Genomic DNA, 22,570 nt, shown 5'->3' on the forward strand with positions numbered 1-22,570 from the left:
TCTTAAGAGGCTTGTCCCCCTGCTGTTTTTTAATATAAAAAGATCTTAATAACTGGATTTAAAAAATTTTTATTTTATATTGGAGTGGAGTTGATAAACGATGTTGTGAGTCAGTTATACATATACATGTATCTATTCTTTTCAAATTCTTTTCCCATTTAGGTTATTACAGAGCACTGAGCAGAGTTCCCTGTGCTATATAGTAGGTCCTTGTTGGTAATCTATTTCTTTTTTTTTCTTCTTTCTTTCTTTTTTTTTTTTGCTGCACTGCATGGCTTAGGGTATCTTAGATCCCAGACCAGGGATTGAACCTGGACCCTCAGCAGTGAGATCAGAGTTCTAACCACTGGACTGCCAGGGAATTCCCTATCTATTTTATTTTATTTTTTAAAAAATATTTATTTGGTTGCACCGGGTCTTAGTTGCGGCATGCGGGCTCTCTCGTTGAGCTCAGTAGTTGGGCTCAGTAGTTGCAGGACTCAGGCTTAGTTGCCCCGTGGCATGTGGGATCTTAGTTCCCTGACCAGGGCTCGAACCCACGTCCCCTGCATTGGAAGGCAGATTCTTTTTTTTTTTTTTTTTTTTTTGTGGTACGTGGGCCTCTCACCGTTGTGGCCTCTCCCGTTGCAGAGCGCAGGGTCAGCGGCCATGGCTCACAGGCCCAGCCGCTCCGCGGCATGTGGGATCTTCCCGGACTGGGGCACGAACCCGTGTCCCCTGCATCGGCAGGCGGACTCGCAACCACTGCACCACCAGGGAAGCCCGGAAGGCAGATTCTTTACCACTGGACCACCAAGGCAGTCCCTTGGACTTGGTTTTTTACTTTTAAGCTTCAAATGGAATCTCATACAGAACACCAGTATAGAACAGAAAAAAGATGGAGCTGCTTTAATTTGGGATAGAGAGCAGGCAGGTTTTCTTCTCACTCTCTTGGGCAGCACCTGAGGGGACTCTCCAGGACACTTTCTGAGGAACACAATGGAAACTACCTTTGGCATGGAGTTTCTTTCTTCTTCTTTTTAAAATATTTATTTATTTATTTATTTGGCGGTGTCCAGACTTAGTTGCAGCACATGGGGTCTTCGTTGCAGCGTGCAGGCTTCTCTCTAGTTGTGGCAGAGTGCATGGGCTCAGTAGTTGCGGCACGAGGGCTCTCTAGATGTGGTGTAAGGGCTTAGTTGCCCCCGCGGCATGTGCGATCTTAGTTCCCATACCATGGATCGAACCTGCGTCCCCTGCATTGGAAGGCAGATTCTTAACCCCTCGACCACCAGGGAAGTCCCTGGGATGGAGTTTGAAGAGAAGGATTTTCAGAAGTCCAGAGGGAGAGATCACCTAAACCAATAAATGTAAAATACATTGTTAGAGGGGGAGAAAAGTTGGTGTCACATGTGGAGGAGGCAAGGGGGAAGGAAGGCACTTACCTGTGTTTGGGCTGTCATGAAATTATTTCTGTTCTTTAGAATAGTCTAGTAGTGGATAATGTTAATTAAAAGTTTCTTTGGAGATACATACTGAAATATTATGAATGGTATCTGGGGATTTGCTTCAAAATAATCCAGGTATGAAGTCTGTAGGTCACCACAGCCTGTACCAAAATTCTTGCATCCTGGGCCTCTGCATTGTATGAGGGATGGGGTTGTATGATACTAAGACTGGAAAGACAGCATGGCTTTAGGGAAAAGACACTAGAATAGAAGGCCAGATGTTCTAGTCTTTTTGTTCTCTTGAGAAAATCACTTAGGTGTGGCAAAGAGCTGTTGTTTTTTTTTTTTTGTAAGGTACATGTAAAGTTTAGAGTAAAAATTGTTCTTTTTTTAATTGCAAAAGACTATATACAAATTGTTTTACTGTGTTTTCTGAAAGTATCTGTGTTTTCCACATGAGCTAACTCTAGACTTAAGTTTAATATTATCCGTTGGTGACTTGCCTTTTAACAGCATTGATTAGTTTTGACCCAGGTAAAGAAGTACAGTAAGGAGCATAGATGTATGTGATGTGTCGGTTTTTTTTGAAGAGACAGGCATCTTCTGTTAATTGAATTATGCGGTAAAGGTGTTGTGAGGAACATTTGCCTCATGAGAGTTTATGAGCAGAATTCCCTTATTGAATGAAGAGTGTAAGGTCACTAATTGTGTTGAGGTTAAGTACAGTTACCAATACTAAAGGCTGATGTTTTTATTTATTTTTCTGTGTTGTGACCTAGTGTAAAGAGCACAGGCGATTGAACAGAACACAGACATGGCTCTGTTTGGCATTTGGCCCGCTCACTTCCCATTTCTGAGCCTCAGATTCTACAGCTATAACAAGGAGATAGTAATTAATACCTGCCTCATTGTCAGTATGAGGTTTAAAAGAAAAACAAAATATATAAATATTCTTAGCAGTTTCTGGTACTTGGGGTATCAGATAAATGCTTCCTTTTTCCTGTGTGACTGTTGAAATTAGTCAGTTACCTCTTGCTTGTGTCAGGATACCTCTTTTTTTGTTATCCTGTCTTACCTCTTCTCCCCCCAAAAACAAACTCACTCAGACCTGTAATTACAATAAAATACTAACTAGCTATATGATGCATTTGTTTTCAACCCTGGCTGTTCATCAGAATCACCTGTGGAGCTTTTTAAAAAAATTGGATGCCAAGAGCCTCCCCCCATACATACTGAATCAGAATCTCCAGGCCTGTGGGTGGGTAGGAGGTTCTGTATTTTATAACTCCTCAGGTGATTCTGATGTACAGCCGGGGTTGAGAACCATTGATCTGCTTCCTCTAGCACTCAGAAACAAATCCCTGAAAGGCTCAGACTAAAGCAGAAGTCAGAGGAAAAATAAGCCCCAGGTCATACCCAACAGTGATATGATGTAATGATAAATGAGAATTGCTGGGTGCATAGTAGATTCTCAAACATTGAAAGAAAAATTTATGGCCAGAAAGACTATGCAGAGTAAAATTGATTTTTGTTGGAGTGATTTGGCACTAGATTTTCTATTGTAGGGAAAATGCCTATGGTCATTGTTTTGAAATTCTCCAGATTAAGAGCCCAAGGATAGCCCCAAACTAATGTTTAAATCATTCGGTTCCAGTATAACATACAGGCATAGCTGCATACAACAGTTTCTTTTGTTGTGTCAGGCTGGAGAGTATAGCTCTCCTCCCTGCTTTAATTTAAGCCTTCTAGGGTTGTAGAGGGCTGCACCCTTTCAGGCCTGTGTTCTGCACTGTCACCAACCCTGTTTTATTGTGGGTCTGAAAATTCTTATGGCATAAAGCCAAAGGCCTGGGCTAGCAGGAAAGCCTTGGCCTGCATGTTTCTGTTCTACCTCTTGAGCAGGCTGCCCTCTGTGAGCAGCTTCATGCTACATACAGGCTGGGCTTTCACTAATAGTCTCCTTAGCCTCAACCTTACCGTGTGGTCCTCAGTACACCAGTTTCCATGACTAACCTAGCAGCTGCTCTGCTTTCCAGCTTTCATTGGACCAGTTCCCTGCTTTTACGCTGTCCTTTTCCAAGACTTCAGTGATTCCCTTTGATCTATTGTCCATGCTTTCTCTTTGATATATTGTTCCTGAATCTAGCCAATAAGCAAGGGTCATTTCTTACTCAGTAACAATTAAGTTTTACACAATAGTCTTTAGTCTTTTGCCTTAGCCTGCTGCAGGCTAAAATTGTAATGCTGCCAGAAACCATTTATCTAACTACTTGTTGCTAGATTTTCTTACATCAGTCTCAGATCCCCCTTTCTTCTCAGTGCAAGTTAATAGACCTAGCTCTGACTCCCATCTACCAGGTAGAGAGGATTGGTGGGAGGAGACTTCAAGTACTCTAGTTCACTCTTTTGCTCTGTGGTTGGTGTGGTGGAGTAGGGATCAGAAGATGCTGGCCTCTAATCCCTGCCTTTTCTTGAAGGCTTCTAGACTTCTGACAGGGTCACTCTGAGCCTCTGTTTCCTTGTCTGCCATAAATATGGGATAATAAAATCTGTGCTGCCTACCTTACTTGGTTGTTTTTGAGATTCATATGATATAATGGATGTTAAAAGATCTTTGACAACTAGAATACACACATGTATTTATTAGGCTATGTGGCTGTGAGTGAGGTGGGAGTAATGCAAATGCTTAACATAGTATTTTACTTTTTATACTATTCTGGAGTTGAATATTTCCTTTGCAGTTTTGGTTTGAGACTGGGAAAGGAAATCACAATTCTTGTAAGGTAGAAGAATTGTAATCACTGACTAAAAATAGCTATCATTTATTTACTTAAAATATTTATTTATTTATTTATGGCTGTGTCAGGTCTTAGTTGCGGCACTCGGGATCTTTTGTTGTGGCACGCAGGCTTCTCTCTAGTTGAGGTACACGGGCTATGTAGCTGTGGCATGTGAGCTTGGTTGCCCTGTGGCATGTGGGGTCTTAGTTCCCCAACCAGGGGTTGAACCCGTGTCCCCTGCATTGGAAGGCAGATTCTTAGCCACTGGACCACCATAGCTATCATTTATTTTTGGTAACTTGTACTCAATTAAAAATAGAGTTGTTCAGTTGAAGCAGCCTGCTACAAAATTGGAGGCATTATTATACTACTTTCACAAGCAAAGAAACAAGCTCAGAGAGGTAAAGTAACTGTCCAGAGTCTCACAGGTGGTTTAAGAGCATAGCAGAAATTAAGCCCATGCATTTCTCTATTCTGGCAGTGTGTATAATTCCTCATTTAATTGTAAGCAAATGTAATGTATATAAGGGATTAAGACTTTAAAGACTTAGTGAATTACAAATGCACAGAATAGTATAGATATTTATCTTCTTTTTTTTTTTGCGGTACACGGGCCTCTCACTGCTATGGCCTCTCCTGTTGCGGAGCACAGGCTCCGGACGCGCAGGCTCAGCAGCCATGGCTCACGGGCCCAGCCGCTCCGCGGCATGTGGGATCTTCCCGGACCGGGGCACAAACCCACGTCCCCTGCATCGGCAGGCAGACTCAACCACTGCGCCACCAGGGAAGCCCAGATATTTATCTTCTTACCCTGCTTTATCTCATAGTCTTAGACAAGTCATTTGGTCCCTCTGTCTTTCATATTCTGTTTGGGAATAGTTTATCCCTCAGAGAGGACGTTCATTTTTAATGTTATAATACTATATAGATCATGTAACAGCATTGGAATTGTGTTACTACTTAAATATTTTTAGGTCAGTTACTTGGAAATTGAAATATTTTTGTAAACATAGTGTTAAATGGAGGTTAAGTGCCTATACTGCCATATTAATCCTTAAAGTAGTTTAAATGTACCTTTTCAAAGAAATACAGTGAATAATGTTACAGCAGCTGCTTTTTGAGTTGTAACTGTGTTAGGCGCTTTATAACTTTATGAAGTATGATTTCAGAGAGCCTAGGTTTTTAACCATTACACTGTGCTCTTAAAATGATACCTTTATACTAATTAACATAAAAAATAAATAGAGCCCTTAAATGTTGCAACTTAGGGTAGAATCAGGTTTGAATAGAGGAGGAAGAACAAGTTTCTGATATCAGGGTTTTGAAGTAATGTAAGTTAACACCTATAGTGCTAACACATTACCAGCTACTGGTACTTAACATATTAATAATGTTTACATAGGAGGCTTCCCTGGTGGCACAGCGGTTGAGAGTCTGCCTGCCAATGCAGGGGACATGGGTTCGAGCCCTGGTCGGGGAGGATCCCACATGCCGCGGAGCAACTAAGCCCGTGTGCAACAACTGCTGAAGCCCATGCGCCTAGAGCCTGTGCTCTGCAGCAACAGAAGCCACTGCAATGAGAGGCTCTTGGCGGCACAGTGAGGAATGGCCCCCGCTCGCCGCAACTAGAGAAAGCCCACGCGCAACAACGAAGACGCAACGCAGCCAAAAATAAATAAATAAATAAATAAAATAATGTTTACATATTAGCTTATTCAATACTTCCGGTAGCCCTGTGAAGTAGGCATTATTAATTGTCCCCATTTTACAGATGATACAAATGAGGCACAGAGACAAAAGCACTTTCAGATATTTATCAAGGCAGGCAGTTCAGAGGATTATAATGCTTATTTCTTGGGCTTCCCTGGTGGCGCAGTGGTTGAGAGTCCGCCTGCCGATGCAGGGGACACGGATTTGTGCCCCGGTCCGGGAAGATCCCACATGCCGCGGAGCAGCTGGACCTGTGAGCCATGGCCGCTGAGCCTGCGCGTCCAGAGCCTGTGCTCCGCAACGGGAGAGGCCACAACAGTCAGAGGCCTCCGTACCGCAAAAAAAAAAAAAAAAAAGCTTATTTCTTTGGTGCACTTTTCTCACTGTGGTAGGAAATTCTGTCTTGCTGCATTTCTATACATTTTTATTTTTCCCTTCAAAGGAAATGTGTGTTAAAATTTACTTTAAAATAGTATGCAAGATATACTAAAAACCATGAAATTGGATACTTTAAAGTGGTTAAAAAGGTGGTTTTGTGTTATGTGAGTTTTATCTCATTTTAAAAAAACTATGCACATAATACATGTTCAGTGTACAAAAATTAGAAAATGTAGATAAGCCAAAAATCACTTGACAGTATCCACAGATCCATTTATCATTCTGACCTCTATCCTTCCAGACATTTTTTGTGTATGTTTGTGTATGAAAATGTATCTCTGTAAGATTTGAGATCATTGTATTACATGCCTTTTCCCTTAGTATATATGTATAAAATTTCTGTATAGCATTCAAATGTATAGGTGTTCTGTAATTAGCCAAGTCTGTGTCCAACATCTAGATTATTTTCGTTTCTTCCATCATTTAAAAAGTGAAGAGATTAAGTTACATTTAAAGTACAGTTTTTCTAAAGTATGCCATGTTCTCTCAAATCATTTCTGAGGTATTTTTTCTTTTCTTTTTTTTAAATTCAAGTATAGTTGCTTGTTTCTGAGATTTTAGTCACTGCCCTCCGTGGCTGAAGAAAAGGCTCTTGGCAAACCAGAAAATGTGTTGACAGCTGCAGAACAGCTACAGTGACTTTGCTTGTGTGAATAGACTTTTTAAAGTTAGTTAATGTGTGTGTGTGTGTGTGTGTTTTTTCTTGGCCTCGCTGTGCAGCTTGTGGAATCTTACTAGTTCCCCAACTAGGGATTGAACCCGGGCCCTGGCAGTGACAGCCCCGAGTCCTAACCACTGGACCGCCGGGGAGTTCTCTTAAGTTAGTTGTTCTTGATAGGGGAATATTGAATTTCCAAGATATTTGGGGGGATGTGAGTTATATTTAAATATTTTGGAAATTCATATGTAAAGTGTAGAATCCTGTGTAAAGAAAATTCTGGTTTATCTTCTGGGAATAGACTGGTGCAATGTTAAAAGCATTTTTTTTTAAATTTTAAGTTTTATTTATTTATTTTATTTTTGGCTGTGTTGGGTCTCCGTTTCTGTGCGAGGGGTTTCTCTAGTTGCAGCAAGTGGGGTCCACTCTTCATCGCGGTGCGTGGGCCTCTCACTATCGCGGCCTCTCTTGTTGTGGAGCACAGGCTCCAGATGCGCAGGCTCAGTAGTTGTGGCTCACGGGCCTAGTTGCTCCGTGGCACGTGGGACCTTCCCAGACCAGGGCTTGAACCCGTGTCCCGTGCATTGGCAGGCAGATTCTCAACCACTGCGCCACCAGGGAAGCCCTAAAAGCATTTTTATTGGAGTCAGGTTTGAATCCCTGCATTGATATTTTAGTACTAGTTTTGTGAACCTGGGCAAATGACTTAATTTCTGCCTCAGTTTTTGCATGCATGATATGGAGAAAAACACACTCCTACTCTATTCTTAGAAGCTACTGTGACATCAGAGATAATTCAGTATTAAGTGTTCAGCAGAGTGCCTGAGTTTTATTGTAACCAAATGTAGCTGGCTAGATCACTATACTTAGTAATTTTACTTAGCAGTTACTCAGTGTGTGATGTGGTTGAGATGCACTTTTAACCCTCTTCAATTCTGACTTGAATGAAATACTGTTGTGAGACTGGGTTGGAGAGTTATTTTGTTTTGTTTTTTTTTAAAACTATCTTTGAAGAGGGCTGGGGACCCTAGAATGATTTTGAGCACTCACACATGACTATGAATGCTTCAATCGAAAATAATTGAAAATAGCTGGGGGGGCTTCCCTGGTGGTGCAGTGGTTAAGAATCTGCCTGCCAATGCAAGGGACACAGGTTCAAGCCCTGGCCCGGGAAGGTCTCACATGCCGCGGAGCAACTAAGCCTGTGTACCACAACTACTGAGCCTGTGTTCAAGAGCCTGCAAGTCACAACTACTGAGCCCATGTGCCACAACTACTGAAGCCTGTGTGCCTAGAGCCTGTGCTCCGCAACAGGAGAAGCCACAACAATGAGAAGCCCGTGCACTGCAATGAAGAGTAGCCCGGGCTCACCACAACTAGAGAAAGCCCGCGCACAGCAACGAAGACCCAACACAGCCAAAAATAAAAACAAACAAACAAACAAAAATTAAAAAAAATAAAACGAAAATGGCTGGGGATGTTTCTAACACACAGTAATAAAACATTAAAAGTGGGTTCCATTTTCACTTGTGCTTAGAAAGGTTGAAGGCAGAGCCAAGGGAGGCAGAGAGGAAGGTTGGTCTGTGACCCTTCCCTAGAACCTAGGGTTAACTCCATAGCTTTCATGAAACCAAATTTGTTAGCGTACCCAGTTTCTGAATAGACTAAAAGCAGTTCGTGACACCATGACGGATAAATGTTGGAGAAAGAGACACTTCCATTGTACCAGAATATTTGTTTTGAATAGCCAAAGTGTGCCCCCTTTCCAAAATCTGGATATGTGGGAGATTAACTGGTAATCTGAAAGTTGCTTAGAGAACTATAGCTTTTTTTTTTTTTTTAAGAACTATAGCTTTGAAATATAATACTCTGTGACTAAATTCTGATATGCTATCCTTGTCCCAAATTTAGTGCCCGTTCCCAAGCCAGGGAGTTTTGGGGAATATGTTGGCCAAGCAATTCTAGCAGAGCTTAAAAAGAATCCTTACCTGTTTCTACCCCTCAGGACTTAGTCCTCAGGCACCTTTCTCTACTATACTCACTTAAAAAAAAATTAATTAATTTATTTATATTTTTGGCTGCGTTAGGTCTTTATTGCTGTGCACAGGCTTTCTCTAGTTGTGGCGAGCCGGGGCTCCTCTTTGTTGCAGCGCACAGGCTTCTCGTTGCAGTGGCTTCCCTTGTTCTGGAGCACGGGCTCTAGGCACACAGGCTTCAGTAGTTGCGGAGCGCGGGCTGAGTAGTTGTGGTGCACGGGCTTAGTTGCTCCGCGGCATGTGGGATCTTCACAGACCAGGGATCGAACCTGTGTCCCCTGCACTGGCAGGTGGATTCTTAACCACTGCGCCACCAGGGAAGTCCCTGTACTCACTTTCTTGATGATCTTTTGTCATCAAGACTCCGCAAAGTTCTCTCTAGTCTGGATCTTCAGAACTCCAGAATCATATATACATTGGCTTTCTTGACTTTTTCATTAGGTTGTGAAATTGGAGTGTTATACTTGTTCAAAACCAGATTCCGGACGTACTTCCCCAAACCTGCTTTTCCTGTAGTCTTCTCTATTTTAATAAATGGGAACTCCATCATTGCAGTATTTAAGTTATAAAGGAATGATCCTTGATTTCTCTGTTTCTGTAGCATACACATCCAATCCATCAGCAAATTTCACTGGCTCTTCCTGCTTCGTGCCCCCGCTCCCCCAATCCCAGCTAGGTTCACATAACTATTACATCTCATCTGGAGTGGTCGCTCTGCTTTTCACCCTAGCACCCTAAGGCTGTTTTTACCATGGCAGTCAGAGTGATCCTTTTAAAATATCAGCCCTTCAAAGACTTCTATCTCACTCACAGTAAAAGGGCATAATAGGATATGTCTTGGGCTTCCCTGGCGCAGTGGTTGAGAATCTGCCTGCTAATGCAGGGGACATGGGTTCGAGCCCTGGTCTGGGAAGATCCCACATGCCACGCAGCAACTAGGCCCGTGAGCCACAACTACTGAGCCTGCGTGTCTGGAGCCTGTGCTCCACAACCAGAGAGGCTGCGATAGTGAAGAGGCCCGCGCACCGCGATGAAGAGTGGCCCCCGCTTGCCGCAACTAGAGAAAGCCCTCGCACAGAAATGAAGACCCAACACAGCCAAAAATAAAAATATAAATAAATAAGTAAATAAAAGATTACTATTAAAAAAAAAAAAGACATGTCTTCCTCTCCCTGAATCATTTTTTTGACTTTATTTCTTCCTATTTTGTAGGTCACATTGACTTTCTTTTTTTTATTAATTAATTAATTAATTATTGGCTGAGTTGGGTCTTTGTTGCTGGGTGTGGGCTTTCTCTTGTTGCGGCGAGTGGGGGCTACTCTTCGTTGCGGTGCACGGGCTTCTCATTGCAGTGGCTTCTCGTTGCAGAACACGGGCTCTAGGCGTGTGGGCTTCTGTAGTTGTGGCTCGCGGGCTCTAGAGTGCAGGCTCAGTTGTTGTGATGCACAGGCATAGTCGCTCCGCGGCATGTGGGGTCTTCTGGACCAGGGCTCGAACCCGTGTACCCTGCATTGACAGGTGGATTCTTAACCACTGCGCCGCCAGGGAAGCCCGAGTCTTCATTATTGATTTATAGAAATTCAACTGATTTTTGTGTGTTGACTTTGTATCTTCATACTTTGCTGAATTCATACATTAGTTCTATAAGGTTTGTGTGTGTGTGTGTGTGTGTGTAATTTTTAGGATTTTCTACATATAAGACCTGTGAATAGAGATATTTTTACTTTTTCCTTTCCAATTTTGTTGCCTCTTATTTCTTGTGTAGTTGCTCTGGCTAGAACATCCAGTATTATGTTGAATAGAAGTGGAGAAAGCTGGCGTCCTTGCTGTGTTCCTGATCTTAGAGGGAAAACTTTCAGTCTTTCACCATTCAGCAGTATGCTCTCTGGATTTTTCATATATGGCTTTTATTATGTTTAGGTTGTTTTCTTCTTCTTTTTTCCTTTTTTAAAATATTTATTTATGGCTGCATTGGGTCTTCGTTGCTGTGCACGGGTTTTCTCTAGCTGCGGCGAGCGGCTGCTACTCTTTGTTGTGCTGCACAGGCTTCTCGTTGCGGAGCATGGGCTCCAGGCACGCAGGTATCAGTAGTTGGGGCAGGTGGGCTCAGTAGTTGCGGCTCGCGGGCTCTAGAGCGCAGGCTCAGTAGTTGTGGCACACGGGCTTAATTGCTCCGAGGCACATGGGATCTTCCTGGACCGGGGCTCAAACCCGTGTCCCCTGCGTTGGCAGGCAGATTCTTAACCACTGCGCCACCAGAGAAGTCCCAGGTAGTTTTCTTCTAATCCTAGTTTGTTGAGTATTTTTTTAATCATGAATGAGCATTGAATTTTATTAAATGCCTTTTCTGCATCAGTGGTGATGATCATGTGATTTTTATCCTTCATTCTGTGAATGTGGTGTATTAAATTTATCTATTTTCATATGTTGAACAGTCCTGTGTTACAGTAATAAATCCCACTTGGTCATGGTGTTTTGTTTTGTTTTGGTTGTTTTTTATTAATTGAGATATAATGACATAATAGCATTATGTTAGTTTCAGCTGTTCAGAACAATGATTGATACTTATATTATGGTTTTTTAATATGATGTTCAACTTGTTTTGCTGAATTTTGTTGAGGATTTTTGCATCAGTCTTTATAAAGGATATTGGTCTAGGACTTCCTTGGTGGCTCAGTGGTTAAGAATCTGCCTGCCAGTGCAGGGGACATGGGCTCGAGCCCTGGTCTGGGAAGATCCCACATGCCGCGGAACAGCTAAGCCAGTGTGCCTCAACTACTGAGCCTGCACTCCGGAGCCCGCAAGCTGCAACTACTGAAGCCTGAATGCCTGGAGCCTGTGCTCTGCAGCAAAGGCCACCGCAATGAGAAGCCTGCGCACTGCAACGAGCAGTAGCCCCCACTCACTGCAACTAGAGAAAGCCTGCGCGCAGCAATGAAGACCCAGCATAGCCAAAAATAAATAAATAAATAAAAATAACTTATAAAAAAGGATATTGGTCTGTAGCTTTTTCTTTGTCTGACTTTGGTATCAGTAATGCTGTCCTCAAACAGTAAGTTAGAGTTTATTCCTCTTTAGTTTTTTTCGAAAAGTTTGAGAAGGAGTGGTGTTAGTTCTTTAAATGTTTGGTACAATTTACCAGGGAAGCCACTGGGTCCAGGGCTTTTTTTTTTTTTTTTTGCCACGCCTCACGGCATGCGGGACCATAGTTTCCAGACCAGGGATTTAACCCCGTGCCCCCTGCATTAGAAGTGCAGAACCTTAACCACTGGACCGCCAGGGAAGTCCCTACAGGGCTTTTCTTTGTGGGGAGATTTTTTGATTACTCACAACTGATTCAGTCTCCTTACTAGCTATAGGTCTATTCACATATTCTGTTTCTATGTCATTTAGTCTTGGTAGGTTTTGTGTTTTTAGGACTTCATCTGTTTCATCCGAGTTATCCTATTTGTTGGTGTACAACTGTTGCTACTGCTCTCATAATCCTTTTTATTTCTATAGGATCAGTACTTATGTCCCCACTTTTGTTACTTCCTTCCGTGTGTTACTGTTGGCATGTTGTTTCTTTTTCATCCTCTTTCAGTCCCTTTTTTGAATTTGATCTGAAGTGTGTCTTCTAGACAGTGTAGTTGTATAATATTTTTTAATCTCTTCTGTCAATTTCTGCCTTTGAATTTTAAATCCATATACATTTTATGTAAATAGTGATAAGGTAGGATTGATATCTGTCATTTTCCTCTTTGTTTTTTATGTCTTGTATTTTTGTTCCTCTAATCCTTTGTTACTGCCTTCTTTGGTGTTAAACATTTTCTAGTGTAACATTTTTTTTTAAATTTTGTATTTTTTAAAAATTTGGTTTTTGGCTACGCCCCGCAGACATACGGGATCTTAGTTCCCTGACCAGGGAATTAGCACCAATATGTTTCATCCAACTGGACATACAGAGATATTAGGGAAAGCTGTTCTGAAATGCGCCTATCCGGCCAGTCTAAGCTCACATTGACATTTGTTCACTCTAGTCTTCCCTGATATTCTCCAAGTGCCTTAAAACAGCAATTCATCTTTGTGTTTCTTGTTGAGCTTTGTATGCAGGTGTTTAGTTGAATTATGGGCTTTACAAGGAGTTATTTTGGAGTCTTTCTTTCCCATGTGAGATTTTTAAGCTCTTCTGAAGAGAAGAGTCATATTCCTTTTTTTCCCACCTTTAATTTTCCCTTGTTATTTTCTCTATTTTCATGTTTGGAAGCCTCACTTTGGTCTGGACTTCTTGCCTGTTTCTAATTTTTTATATACTAAAAAATTAGTATATAAATGGATGTTGCTGTTCATTAATAATATGTATTTGTATAGACATTTTTCCCCAATAAGTTTGTATATATTGTTTTATTTGGTCATCCTGGTAAATGAATTAAATAGTAAGGAGGAAATTAATGTCTCAGGTTTATGAAAATCTTTACCCATGATACCTTTAATTTAATGAAACTTTTATTTGTGTTTCTCAGTGACTTTTTTTAATCATAGTTTTGGCATAGTTTCTAAATAGTTGGTATATCATATGTGTGTCTGTGTATTACATTTTCAGTATTCCTTAACTTCATCTGCACTTTGCATATTTCATGGAGTTTTCAGCATAATTTGTTTAACAGGTCCCTTGTTGGATGTTAACTTTTTTAAAAAAATTGAAGTATAGGTGATTTACAACGTTGTGTTTCTGGTGTACAGCGAAGTGATACAATTATACACAAACACATTCTTTTTCTGATTCTTTTCTAACTTAGTTTATTACAAGGTATTGAATATAGTTCCCTGTGCTATACAGTATGACCTTGTTTATCTATGTTATATACAGTAGTTTGTATCTGCTAATCACAAACTCCTAATTTATCCACCCCCTCTTTCCCCTCTGGTAACTGTAAGTTTGTTTTCTATGTCTGTGAGTCTGTTTCTGTTTTGTAAATAAGTTCATTTGTATCATTTTTTAGATTCCACATATAAGTGATATCATATGATATTTGTCTTTCTCTAGGTCCATCCAGGTTGCTGCAAATGGCATTACTTCATTCTTTTTTATGGCTTCATGGAATTCCATTTTATATGTATACCGCATCTTTATCCGTTCATCTGTCGACGGACATTTAGGTTGCTTCCGTGTCTTGGCTATTGTAAATAGTGCTGCAGTGAACACTGAGGTGCATATATCTTTTGAAATTGGAGTTTTTTCTGGATATTTGCCCAGGAGTGGGATTGCTGGATCATATGGCAACTCTATTTTTAGTTTTTTGAGAAACCTTCATTGTGTTTTCCATAGTGGCTGTACCAATTTACATTCCCACCAACAGTGTAGGAGGTTGTTGCCTTTTCTCCACACCTCTCCAGCATTCATTATTTGTAGACTATTTATTTATTTATTTATTTATGGCTACATTGGGTCTTTGTTGCTGCGTGCAGGCTTTCTCTAGTTGCAATGAGTGGTGGCTACTCTTTGTTGCAGTGCATGGGCTTCTCATTGTGGTGGCTTCTCTTTGTTGTGGAGCACAGGCTCTAGGTGCGTGAGCTTTAGTAGTTGTGGCTCCCGGGCTCTATAGCGCAGGCTCAGTAGTTGTGGCACATGGGCTTAGTTGCTCCGTGGCATGTGGGATCTTCCCGGACCAGGGCTTGAACCTGTGTCCCCTGCATTGGCAGGCGGATTATTATTATTATTATTATTTTTTATGTAGAATCTGATCCATTCTTTTTTTCTTCCAATTTTTATTTTTATTTATTTATTTTTGGTTGCATTGGGTCTTCATTGCTGTGTGTGGGCTTTCTCTACTTGTGGCAAGCGGGGGCTGCTCTTCCTTGTGGTACGCAGGCTTCTCGTTGTGGTGGCTATTCTTGTTGTGGAGGTGCAGAGCATGGGCCCTAGGCATGTGAGCTTCAGTAGTTGTGGCACGCGAGCTCAGTGGTTGTGGGTCGCGGGTTCTAGAGTGCAGGCTCAGTAGTTGTGGCGCACGGGCTTAGTTGCTCTGCGGCATGTGGGATCTTCCCGGACCAGGGATCGAACCCTTGTCCCCTGCATTGGCAGGCGGATTGTTAACCATTGCGCCACCAGGGAAGTCCCTGTAGACTTTTTAATGATGGCCATTCTGACTGGTGTGAGATGGTACGTCATTGTAGTTTTGATTTGCATTTCTCTAATAATTAGTGATGTTCAGCATTTTTTCATGTGCCTGTTGGCCATCTGTATGTCTTTGGAGAAATGTCTGTTTAGATCTTCTGCCCATTTTTTGATTGGGTTGTTTGTTTTTTGTCATTGAGTTGTAGGAGCTGTTTGTATATTTTGTAATATAGAGTCACATTGTTTGCAAATATTCTCTCTCATTCCATAGGTTGTCTAGGATGTTAACTTTTTGTTGTCATAAATAACTGCTTTAGATATCTTTTTACAGTTCTTTTACTTTTTTGGATTATTTCCTTTGGGTTAAAATATTGGGAGTAGAATTAATAGTTATTTTCATTTTCATGGTTCGTGGTAGAGCAAGTGTTTCTTTCCTGGTTTTATTATGTCTTAGGGTGCTGATGCTGAATTAACTGACTTGTTTAAGGTGACACAATTTGTGATAGAGTCGGAAGACAGCTCATTACTGCTTTGTGTGATTCTGGCTTCTGGCTTTAAGCAGTACCACTCATGGTCTTTCTTATCCATCTGTTATTGAAGCCTTGTGTTTTATGGCTTTACTTCCTGATCACTGATATATTCCTGATATATTACTACTACAGTCACTTTGTAGTAGTAATATATGGCAAAGACAGAACCAGTATCATGTTATAGATTGATTATGGCTGAATTTGTCATAAAGCATGTAATAATCATGGGGTTTTATTGTTATTGGGATAGTAGTTGAGAGTTTGGGATCCTGAGTTGGACTGCCCCGGTTTGAATCCTGTCTCTGCTACCTGCTACATAACTATATGACTATAGGCATATAGTAACATAGGAGTAATAATATAGTATCTACCTTAAGAGGATTAAAGGAGGAACAGTGCCTGGTATATAGCAGACATCAAGTAAATGGTAGTATATTTAAAGTCGTTTAGGACTCAGATAAATAAGCAAGTCCATATTTATCAATGATTGCCAAATAAATGATTACAAATCAGATTATATCCGAAATTTATGGGAACCTACTTAAATTGTAGTTTTCAGTACAGGGGCATGTAAAAGAGTTTTCTATTCCATCTTGGTATCATGGTTTTAAAGTTTCAAAGCCAACTAGCTCTGAAGTAATTTTTTTTTCTGACAACTTACAGAATGATAACAGGCAAAAATGGCCCTTGGGGCTTGCTTTTCAAAAAAAAATGTTTTAAAAGTTGTAGTTTCTGTCTCATTTCCGAGTAACTCTATATACATGAAGAACTAATGACACTATTTTCAATAAGGGTATTCTGTGAGATTTACTTCTCTCTGAATGCACAGTCTTAAAGTTGACTGGTAACTTACAAATCATTGAATTGAGCCCAATACTTTGATATCCTTGAGCCCCAGGTATTACTCATCATTTTTATTTGAATGATTTCAGTCAATTCATGCAGCATATTCTTTATTGGACACTTAATATGTACTAGGTGGGTACTGTTTTAGGCATTAAGGAGGGACGACTGAGTCTGAGGGAGGAACTCACCAAGCCTTTTTTAGGACATAGCATTTATAGAAAATCATAATATTTGTATGCCCCCTTGGAGTAAATGGAGTAGGTTGTCCTTTGTCCAAGTACCTTAGGTGCTGCTTTTAGCTACCCAGAAACAGCTCAGCACATGTGAACTCCTTTGTGTGGTTTATGGCTGCGGGGGGAGCTCAGTCCTACTAAACACAAGGCCATCTTCCTCTCCAAGGGCAGGAGACCTCCGTACTGTTGATGCGGTGTTAAAGGCATGGGTATAGGTTTAGAGCTGAGATGGAAGCATTTGGATTGCAGGTTAATTAGGTATTATTTTTGGAGAAAAGATGCAGCCAGGGTCTCTGCATTGGATATGTCCAGGGAGCTTGATTCATATTGTGTTGTGCTTCAATGATATCCCTTGGAGTTGGGCAGTGTACTGTTCTGGATGCAGCCTCTCTTGCATGTCCTGGGAAAAATATGTCAGTTGTGCTGACATTGCCAGAATCTAGCCTGTAGCTTTCAGGATTATTTCAGTAGGCCATTATTGTAAATTAATTAATAAGAATGTCTGTGTTTGAGAAGGATGTAGAGTATCACCTGCAGAAGGGACCACAGTCTCCCCTTCCCCCAGTTTACTGAGATAAAGTTGGCATATGTAGTGGTATCAGAGTCTCTTGACATTGTTAAATTTCTTCCACCCCCCACCCCCCACCCCTGTTGTGTTGTGATCCAAGGACTTGGGCAAAGATATCTTTTCCTTGGGATGATTCTGTTTATCTATTATTTCAGTTTTTAGCTCTTTAAAAATTTGAAATAGCTTATTTATTTTCCTAGAATGTAGGTAGTTTACTTATGTAAAGCAAATGTAAATTGAGAGCTACTACTGACTTTATAAAGCGCTGTGTTATAAATAGTTAACACAGTAATTTTTAATTGTACTTATTTTGTAATTGTGGTTAAGCTGGAGTGTTTTCATCTGGTATTCATTGGTAATGCTTTCTCAGAAGGCTAGTGGAAAGATGATATGTTGTTTCAAAAGGTTCTGATTTTTATTGATGCCCCATGTTTTGTCTGTTTCAAGTGTCAGCCCAAGAAAAAGGCTACGCCACTGAAGTATGAAGTTGGAGATCTCATCTGGGCAAAATTCAAGAGACGCCCTTGGTGGCCCTGCAGGATTTGTTCTGATCCGTTGATTAACACACACTCAAAAATGAAAGGTAATACTTGCAGTTGATTATACATGATAAAATACGGTATGGAATTGTCAACTTGCAGTTTCCGTTAGTAATAATTCATTCTTACCTTTGAGCATTTTGTTAATGAATTGTTATTATGTATTTTGTCTTTTCTGGATTTTTTTTTAAGGTTTGTTTTATTTTACTCTATGATTTAAAAATTCTCAATTATTCTATCTGTAGATGCCAGAAAATGTTAGGCTTATTAGCTAAAGTCTACATTGTCCAGAATCACTTTTCAGTATATTTATGTTTTTCTACTTCAGTCTTCAGGTTTGTATCATTTTTGTTAGTTTTAAAGCTGAAACAGTTATAAAGATTGCTTATAAGTCATTTTGAATTTTAAAGTCTTGATTTAGACTATTCTCTATAGTTACTAAAGTTTGTTACTTATTTGGTTGTTCTGTATGAATCTTACGTGTCTTAACTTTAAAATGGTATAAGGGGCTTCCCTGGTGGCGCGGTGGTTGAGAGTCCGCCTGCCGATGCAGGGGATGCGGGTTCGTACCCCAGTCCGGCAGGATCCCACACGCCGCGGAGCGGCTGGGCCCGTGAGCCATGGCCGCTGAGCCTGCGCGTCCAGAGCCTGTGCTCCACAACGGGAGAGGCCGCAGCAGTGAGAGACCCGCATACCGCCAAAAAAAAAAATGGTGTAAGATAAGGGCTCAAACTTCATTTTGAGCTCCCTCTTTCCTGTTAAGATAGTTTGTGATTTTACTGTAGTTTTAATATATGTGTTTTAGGTTTTAAATTGGTTATATACACACAAGATTAAAAAAATCTCTGGTCTGCCCCACTCTTTACCTCTCCTTTCAAAAAGTAACCAGCTGTTATTAATGTTTCTTTCTAGACTTTCTTTATGTAAATCCAACTATATAGTTTCATCTCCCTACCCCCTTTGATTTAATTTAACGTAAACATAGCATATTGTATGTATGTTCTACAGGGTTTTTTGGGGGGGGGGGGTTAAAAATTTTATTTATTTAATTAATTTTTATTTTTGGCTGTGTTGGCTCTGTTGCTGTGCACGGGCTTTCTCTAGTTGTGGTGGATGGGGGCTATTCTTTGTTGCGGTGTGCGGGCTTCTCATTGCGGTGGCTTCTATTGTTGCGGAGCACGGGCTCTAGGTGCGTGGGCTTAAGTAGTGGTGTCTGACGGGCTCTAGAGCACAGGCTCAGTAGTTGTGGCACGTGGGCTTAGTTGCTCCGCGGCATATAGGATCTTCCCGGACCAGGGCTCGAACCCGTGTCCCTTGCATTGGCAGGCGGATTCTTAACCACTGTGCCACCAGGGAAGCCCCTGTTCTACAGTTTTTTCACTTCTTGGAGATTTTTCCATTGAAAACTTTTTTTTTTTTAAACAGCTCTATAATTTTCCTCTTATGGTGTACTTTATATAACCATTCCCCTGTTGATGGATATTTAGGTTGTTTCTAATCTTGTGTTAGAAAGATTACACATAAAATACATACGTATACACATACACATGTGTGTTTGTGTGCATACAAAACAGTGCTATAAATAATAACTGTGTTTCATGTATTCATGTCTGTTTATCTGTAGGATAACTTGCCTAAAGTAGTATGTTGGATTTTATTTTATATTTTGAATATTAATAGTGAAGTTCCCAAAGACCTTTATAGCTCACTGTTTAAAGAAAATGATATCAAACTTTGTGACCTGTTTGGACATTTAAATTCTACTGTAGAAAATTCTTTTAGTCCTCCCCCTCTACCCTTCGTATGCCTGTGAGACTGATGGTTTCTTACTCATTGTGATATTCTTTATATGCACTAGTTGGGTCTATGCCATTTGTTCAACAAGTAATAAGTACATTCTATAGGTACTATGCTAGCTAGGTATTGGGATCCAGTAATTGGCAAAACATTTTGCTTCCCTTTGTGTATAATTAGAGTCCAGTTAAAGGGTGAAGGCACCAGCAAGTAATCAGACAAATAGATAGTTAACTGAGAGGTGTGTTCAAGGCAAAATATTGATGTACAGTCACTGATATTAGTGGGGGTACCTAACCTGGACTTTTGGTTCAGGGGTAGTCAGGGCCAATTTTGTTAGTAAAATTATCTTTGATCTGAGACCTGATAGGACAAGTAGGAATTAACCAGGGAAAAAAGATGGTTCCAAGCACAGAAAGTAGTATATGTTCAATCCCTGAAAGGGCTGCCGCCCATAGACTGATGGAAGGTGGTACAGTATGAGGCTGGAGAAATAGATATGGGTCAAATCATGCAGCATTTTGTAGACTTCATTAACAATTTTGTATTTTTTCCTAAGAACAGTAGGATACCATTAAAGAGCTATGAGCAGAGGGAGATGTGATCTGATTTGTGTTTTTTAAAGTTCACTCTGAGTGCAGTGTGGAAAATGATTTGGAGAGGGACACAAATCAGAGGAGATAATCAAAAGGGTCATTGCAGGGATTATGGTGAGATTATAGTTGTGAATAGGGAATGAAGAACTATTTAGGAGATAAAATCTATATGATTTGCTAATGGACAGATAATGGGGAGTGAGGGAGAATGATGCCTAAGGTTTCTATACCTCAGGCAGGTTCCCAAGTTTTTAGCTTTACCAGTACATACATAGTGTCCTCATTTACTGAGAGCACTGGAACATCTATAACTTAGAGGTGACATCTGCTTGTTGATATTAGTCAAAGCCATGGGTAGGGCATGGATGAGATGGCCTTGGGATAAAATATACGGTGGGATAAAAGGTGGCTCTGAGGAAGCCAACGTTTGAGGTCTGTAAGGAGGAGACTTCAGTGTGCAAAAGAGATGGGGGAAAATCAGGGATGGAAGAGAAATACCAGGAGAATATGGTATTGATGGTGACTAGAGCGTTGCTGCTGTTGTTGTTGTTTGCCGCTGCATGAGGCATGTGGGATCTTAGTTCCCTGACCAGGGATGGAGCCCACGCCCCCTGCAGTGGCAGTGTGGAGTTTTAACCACTGGACAACCAGGGAATTCCCTAATAATAGTTTTTAAAAAGATGTTTCTTAACTTGGTTTATTAGAGCATAGAATTAGTGTGGCTCTTTATAGTACTGAAGGGATCTAATATTTGAATAAACCTATTGTCCTAAAATTCCTACCCATGACTCTGTCTTCCTGACACCTTCCCTTCATAACCACTCTTGGAGGAATCATCAACTTTCTCCACTTCCAGATGGCCACTCGTTTCTGAACGCACTGAAATTTCTCATTCTCTCCTTTTATTCCACTAACCTTGTTCTAAGCAGAGTCATTAGTGACCTGGTAGTACAGTGGATACTAGTTTTTAATTTTTTGGTTGTCAGGTGCAGGAAAATTCTTCCTCGTAGTAACTATCTATCTTGTTCTTGACTTTCATGTTCTCTTCTCCTCCTTCTCCTTCTCCTTCTCCTTCTTTCCATCCTTATTAACTCTTGAGTTTTAACTGTCATCAGTAAACTGAATTCATATCCACAGTGCTAGTGTTTCCCCAGGCTTCAAATCTGCATCCCAACTCTATACTTGAAGCTTTCACCAGGAGGTCCTTTAGGCAGTTAAGGTCAGCTTGTTTAAAACTGACCTAATTATTTTCCTCCTCAAACCAGTACTTTCTGTTTCATTTCCTGCCTTAGTGAATAAATTACTGCCACTTAGTCACTTAAACCAAATACCAAGTAGTTACCCTTTCTTCCTTCTTGTGTCCTATACCATTAAGTCTTTTTCCTTTTTTTAAAACAGCTTTATTGAGATGTAATTCATATAGCATACAATTCACCCCTTTAAAGTATACAATTAAGTGGTTTTGGTAAGTCACAGAGTTGTGTAACCAGTAAATTTTAGAACATTTTCACCACCCCAAAAAGAACCCCATGGGGACTTCCCTGGTGGTCCAGTGGGTAAGACTCCACACTCCCAATGCAGGGGGCTGGGATCGATCCCTGGTGGGGGAACTAGATCCCGCATGCATGCCACAACTAAGAAGTCCGCGTGCCACAATTATGAGGTGCATACCACAATAAAGATCCTGAGTGCCGCAACTAAGACCCGGCGCAGCCAGATAAATAAATAAATATTTAAAATAAAAAAAAAGAGGAGAAGGAAAAGAAAACCCATGTCCTTTACCTACCTTCCCCCTAATCTTTTTTACCTCCCGTACCCCTTTGCCCTAAGCGACCAGTAGTCGACTTTCTGTCTCTATAGATTTGCCTATTTTGGATATTTAATATAAATGGAATCATATAATATGTCCTTTGTGACTACTTTTTTTACTCAACATAATGTTTTTAAGATCTATCCATGTATCAGTGCTGCATTCCTTTTTTTTTGGCTGCATTGGGTCTTAGTTTCGGCACATGGGATCTTCCTTGAGGCACACGGGATCTGTTGTTGCAGCAGCGTGAGGGCTTCTCTCTAGTTGTGGCCTGCGGGTTTTTCTCTCTCTAGTTGTGGTGTGTGGGCTCCAGGGTGCATGAGCTCCGTAGCTGTGGTGCGCAGGGTACAGAGCACGTGGGCTCTCCATTGTATGAAATATTATACATGTTTTATTTATAAATTTATCATTTGATGGGCATTTGGACTGTTTCCACCTTTTAGCTATTACGAACAGTGCTGCTGTGAGTATTCATGTATAAGTGTTTATGTGGACATATATTTCCTAT

The 22,570-nt window shown here is 40.8% G+C and overlaps 1 protein-coding gene across 7 annotated transcripts in view; it reads left to right on the top strand.

The window, feature by feature from the left end:
- NSD1 (nuclear receptor binding SET domain protein 1) overlaps positions 1–22,570 on the top strand; it is a 136,608-nt gene that overhangs the window by 31,778 nt on the left and 82,260 nt on the right. For all 7 annotated transcript variants that reach the window (XM_030846930.2, XM_030846934.2, XM_030846928.2 and 4 more), the window contains one exon: positions 17,771–17,906. In XM_030846930.2, coding sequence (XP_030702790.2) covers positions 17,771–17,906 — 136 coding nt within the window. The remainder of the gene's footprint in view (positions 1–17,770; positions 17,907–22,570) is intronic.

Source organism: Globicephala melas, chromosome 3 (assembly GCF_963455315.2).
Source record: "Globicephala melas chromosome 3, mGloMel1.2, whole genome shotgun sequence".
Taxonomy (NCBI): domain Eukaryota; kingdom Metazoa; phylum Chordata; class Mammalia; order Artiodactyla; family Delphinidae; genus Globicephala; species Globicephala melas.